At 32.7% G+C, this 4686-nt stretch overlaps 1 protein-coding gene across 3 annotated transcripts; it reads left to right on the top strand.

Annotated features, from left to right (window-relative positions):
- The first annotated feature begins 252 nt into the window (after positions 1-252).
- LOC114178059 (calcineurin B-like protein 9) lies at positions 253-4361 on the top strand. 3 transcript variants are annotated; one of them, XM_028063741.2, is made up of 9 exons: positions 253-406; positions 1187-1320; positions 2186-2268; positions 2680-2739; positions 3109-3217; positions 3317-3369; positions 3585-3665; positions 3843-3955; positions 4054-4361. In XM_028063741.2, exons 2-9 carry the CDS (start codon positions 1242-1244, stop codon positions 4115-4117), a joined length of 642 nt encoding a protein of 213 aa, XP_027919542.1. In that variant the 5' UTR covers positions 253-406; positions 1187-1241; the 3' UTR covers positions 4118-4361. The 3 variants fall into 3 exon arrangements, with proteins under 3 accessions (XP_027919542.1, XP_027919543.1, XP_027919544.1); XM_028063742.2 differs by having other exon boundaries at positions 280-460; XM_028063743.2 differs by lacking the exon at positions 253-406 and adding an exon at positions 424-560.
- Positions 4362-4686: the final 325 nt, after the last annotated feature.

Below are 4686 nucleotides of genomic sequence, written 5' to 3'. Positions count from 1 at the left end.
AACAAAATTAGCCTCCAAACTCTATTTAAATTAAAAACTACGATAAATAATTTTTTTTCTTAATTTCAGTTGAACTGATCTGACTCGAACCCTTAACAATTTTCCAAAGAAACACGTTCAACTAGCGTTTCCAACTTTACTACAGTTCAGACAAGAACAGCATGAATTTCTAAATTATACAATATATTTTTTTCCAAACAAATGACATATATATATTTATTTATGTAAATAGTTATAAAAGGTAATAAATATGCCATCTTCACAACAAAGATACATACATAGCATAAGACAGTATCTTTTTCTTTCTCGCTCTTTCTCTACATCTCCGCGTATCCCAAGTTTCTCTCTCTACCTCTTTCTCCAAACTCACTCATATGCCCATTTTCTGAACACGCTTTTCGAGAGGGTCAGTTTCTTTTCCATCTTTTTCGCAGTGCTTCGATTTGCTCATTTTTACTCTGTGAGGATTCCATTATTTTTGTTTCTCGAGTTTCTCTTGTTTTGATTTAGACGCCCCTGTCTTTGATGGGGTTTATGGGAGGGGAAAAAGGAAGGACAATGTGGGTTTCATGTTGTTGTGGTTTTTCTTTTCTTTTGATGAACAATTAGGCTTCAGGGTTTTCTTGATTTCTTTCATTTTTTGTTTTTTTGACATATTTTTTGTATGTTGATCTTCATGACTCCTTTTGTACGCTGTGATTTCCAGATTATGGAAATAAAGTAATAAGTCTGGCTTGTGTCACGTGTCGATGGGATTATGTGATGTTGATTGTTCTCTAAGTTTTCAGGATTATTTCATCTTGCTTGTAATGGGATAAATCCGAATTCAAGTCAAATTTTTTATTTCTTGATTACTCAATATGTTTGTTATTTGCCCCTTTTGCTTCTTATGGTTCTAACTTGTTTTTGAAAAAGTCTTTGTCAATAATTACATAAATTATGTCTCTTTGTGACACCTGAGCTCATAGCCTTCATTTGTTAATTATCAATTATTGCTCCTGACATAGAGTGCTGGGACATTGGTTTAGTTTTCTCGTTATTTCTTTTAGTTTTTTAAAAATAACTTAGTTTTTTAGTTAATTCACCGTGTATTATTGTAGGGTTGAATTGTTTATTTATTATTATATACTGTGTTGTTTCAATTGGGTTGGAATGGTTAAGATGGTTTTGATGATATATATTTCAGGTAAGTTTGAGCGCTGGTCCTGTACCGTGCTTCCTTACCTGCATTTCATCCATAAATGGGCTGTTTCGTCTCTCGGCCTAAAAGAAAATTTCCTGCACAGGAGAAGACAGTAACTCTTGCATCAGAGACTGCTTGTAAGTTGATCAACGCTTCCAGAAAGCTTTAATTCTTGTACAATCATATGTGACTTTTTATTGAATTCTAACTGTATTTCCTTAAGAGGAGTTGCTTTTTGTGAATTTACTTTTGGCCTTGCACTCTTGCTTGACAAATCTCATAAGTATAATACTGATCGTGAAAAAAGAAGGTTGTAGTATTTTATCTGTAAGGGCTTGCTGTTATGTATGGTATGTTTTCAGCGCCTGTGAGGTTTTGGGAATGGGAAAGATTGCAAATTTGTATCAAATGTGTATTGTTGAAAGTGGGCTGTTCCCCTTGGTCATACCAAATCTTATTCAATCTTAATTTGGGCTACATTAAGATGAAAAGACCATGCTCTGTCAATATTACTGCATTTGTGGGTACATAAATGTAAGGCAATAATTTAAATTTTAGTTATTCTGTATCTAGCTAGTGAAGTAAATCGAAGAAAATGTTGTTGGTCGCTTGCAAAGTTGAAGAGAATAAAGAAGAACCTCTCATCTTCTTTGTTAAATTAGATTCCCTAAGTCTTCCATTAGTTTCGATCTTTCCATTCTGTCACTGACATAAGCAGAAAAGCTTCTATTTTCTTCCATTTACTACAAACTTTTCTACTCTTTCAAAACCAACTGTAAGTTTGCAAATTTAAGTAATGAAATTGGAGTGAGTTGTCAGTTTATTTGTGTCATTGTATCAATTGAAATGGATGCAATAGTTTTCTTGTGCTCTGTTACCAGTCAATTATTTAGAACAATGTTTCCATCTAATGATGCATTTGTTATAAAATTGTTGTCTATTTCTCCATATGTAGTTTTTCTAATTTAAACTTGTGTATAATTTTGGTTTTCCATTTCCCAGTTACTGTTAGTGAGGTTGAAGCACTGTATGAGCTTTTTAGGAGCATCAGCAGTTCTGTTATCGATGATGGACTGATAAGCAAGGTACGACTTAGATTTTTTTTTCATTTTCTATTTTCTGCGTTAGGTTGTTTTATGAAGATTGGTATTTTTTATTGTTTGTAGTCATATTCTGACATCTCTTGCAATGAGTATTTTGTCATGAGAGATTTGGTCATATTTGCATTTGTAATTTTGTCAAGAATTTAATTCGTACTTAACTTCAGTTTGGGATATTCCAATTAATCAATCATGTGTAATATAAGGATAATCGGTTGCTATTTTCTTAATGATATTTCCAGGCACGAATTATCTGTAATAGAATATCACTTTTGTTAAGCTTTTCTTTCATATATTTGATAAAAAAAGCTTCATGTATATTATTGTCCTAAGCAAACTTGTTCTCACATGGAATTCGGTGTCCATATTGTGGTTTGGGATATTCTTTCTTTGCAGGAAGAATTTCAATTGGCAATCTTCAAAAACAAGAAAAAGGAAAACATCTTTGCAACTCGGGTACTATACACTTATCCTGCTTTTGCTCTCTTGCTAGTAGTATGGCTTATGTTTCTTGCAAGCATTTGTGAATGACTATAGACTGTCAAAAAGAAATCGTCGTTGTGATCTCTGGATCAGCAATTTGCAATAAAAGTAGGGTATTGAAGAAATATTATGTTTTTATTTGATCTTCTTAAAGAAACTCACTAGATTTACCTTTCAGCATATGCCTGTAACATTTATTGTGAACCATGTTCTTCCATCGAGTTTATTGTCAAATTTATGTATGAGATTATATTTGATTATGTCACTGTCATTCTCGGGGCATCTCTATGAAGTAATCATTCATTTGACTAGATTTCCTCTCCATTGATACGGTCCGTGCAGATCTTTGATCTCTTTGATGTCAAGAAGAAGGGAGTCATTGACTTCGAAGACTTTGTTAGATCGCTCAATGTTTTCCATCCAAATGTGTCATTAGAAGACAAGATAGCCTGTAAGTTAATAGTCAAATCCTCAACTCAGTTTATCCTAAATTCCTTACTGCGTGATCTAGCCATTCTGATACATTGGGTCGATTGGTACCGTGTTTCAGTTTCATTTAGGCTCTATGATTTGCGCAATACTGGCTTCATAGAGCGTTCAGAGGTAAGATGGTGATTCTTTATTCATCTGTCTTCATGCTAACTAAGTGCTCATTGCTACAAAACAAAATAAGTGCTAACCTACGCATATATAGATCTTTGCTGCGATGTGATAATTTACATTTTGGTTTGGTGTATTTTGTCGTGGCATCCATTTGCAGCATCTGCATTACTGTCCTATAATTTGAATTTATTCATTTTTCTTTTTTGTGGTTTCAGGTTAAAGAAATGTTAATTGCACTTCTTTATGAATCGGACATGAAGTTGGCAGATGATGTCATAGAAACAATTCTGAACAAGGTGACTTATGCTTATTATAGAATTCCTGTATAATATAAAGTAACAATAGATATCTTGTCCGCATTATGGAAAAAATATATATTATATTGTTACCATGTTGTGCGCTGTCTTTTTTAGCATCAATTATCAGAAACTAAATAAAAGTCTTGAGCCTGTCATTGGATTTTTTTTGTGTAGACTTTCTTGGAAGCTGACCTAAACGAAGATGGGAAAATAGACATGGAGGAGTGGGCAAATTTTGTTGCTAAGAATCCATCACTATTAAAAATCATGACCCTACCTTATCTGAGGTATGTGCTGAATTATTTTTAATGGTACATCTGAATTTACTTTGGTACATATTTTTATATTCTGGATATGCGATAATTTGTTAATCCTGAAAATGCAGGGACATAACAACTTCTTTCCCAAGTTTTATTTTTAACTCTAACGTGGATGAAGTTGCTGCATAAAGTACAAAGCTTTTAGGTTATGGGATTTGTGGGAGAATTGGATGTATTGAAGAAAGAGTGAAATATAGGGAGCCTTATTTGATTAGTCAAGTTAGCCTTAATTGTAAATGAAGTTGGCATTGAATTTTTCTAGTCACATGTCATGCTGGTGCTTGTTTGTAGACCCTTTATTTCTAAGGGATTTTTCAGTAGAGATGTTTAACAAGAGTTGCAATGAAAAAATAACAGCTTGTGGAATCCAAAAGTTGTACAACTTTGTGTGCAGAACAGGTTGGAAGAACACCAAACTGAACTTAAAGGTCTGTTTAGAATTTAGAATTTAGAATTTAGAATCAAATCCGTATGACTAGTAAAACGTTAATGAAATCACGAAGGGTAGCGTTACATTAATTCGGCGAAAAAGGTTAATATTTTAACTGTCAATGATCAATTGATCTGGCTTCTTCAATGAAAATTAACACAAAAATATAGTTTAGAAATTGATATAAGATAATTTATTAAAAATTTATAAAATATGTATATAATTAAGTCTGTAAAAAGAGATTAGAAATGGTAGAAAAAACAAAAAC

Source organism: Vigna unguiculata, chromosome 3 (assembly GCF_037176805.1).
Source record: "Vigna unguiculata cultivar grain cowpea cultivar isolate G323 ecotype 2 chromosome 3, ASM3717680v1, whole genome shotgun sequence".
NCBI lineage: Eukaryota > Viridiplantae > Streptophyta > Magnoliopsida > Fabales > Fabaceae > Vigna > Vigna unguiculata.
The sequence above is the reverse complement of the archived record's forward strand: the minus strand, read 5'-3'. Positions and strand labels throughout refer to the sequence as shown.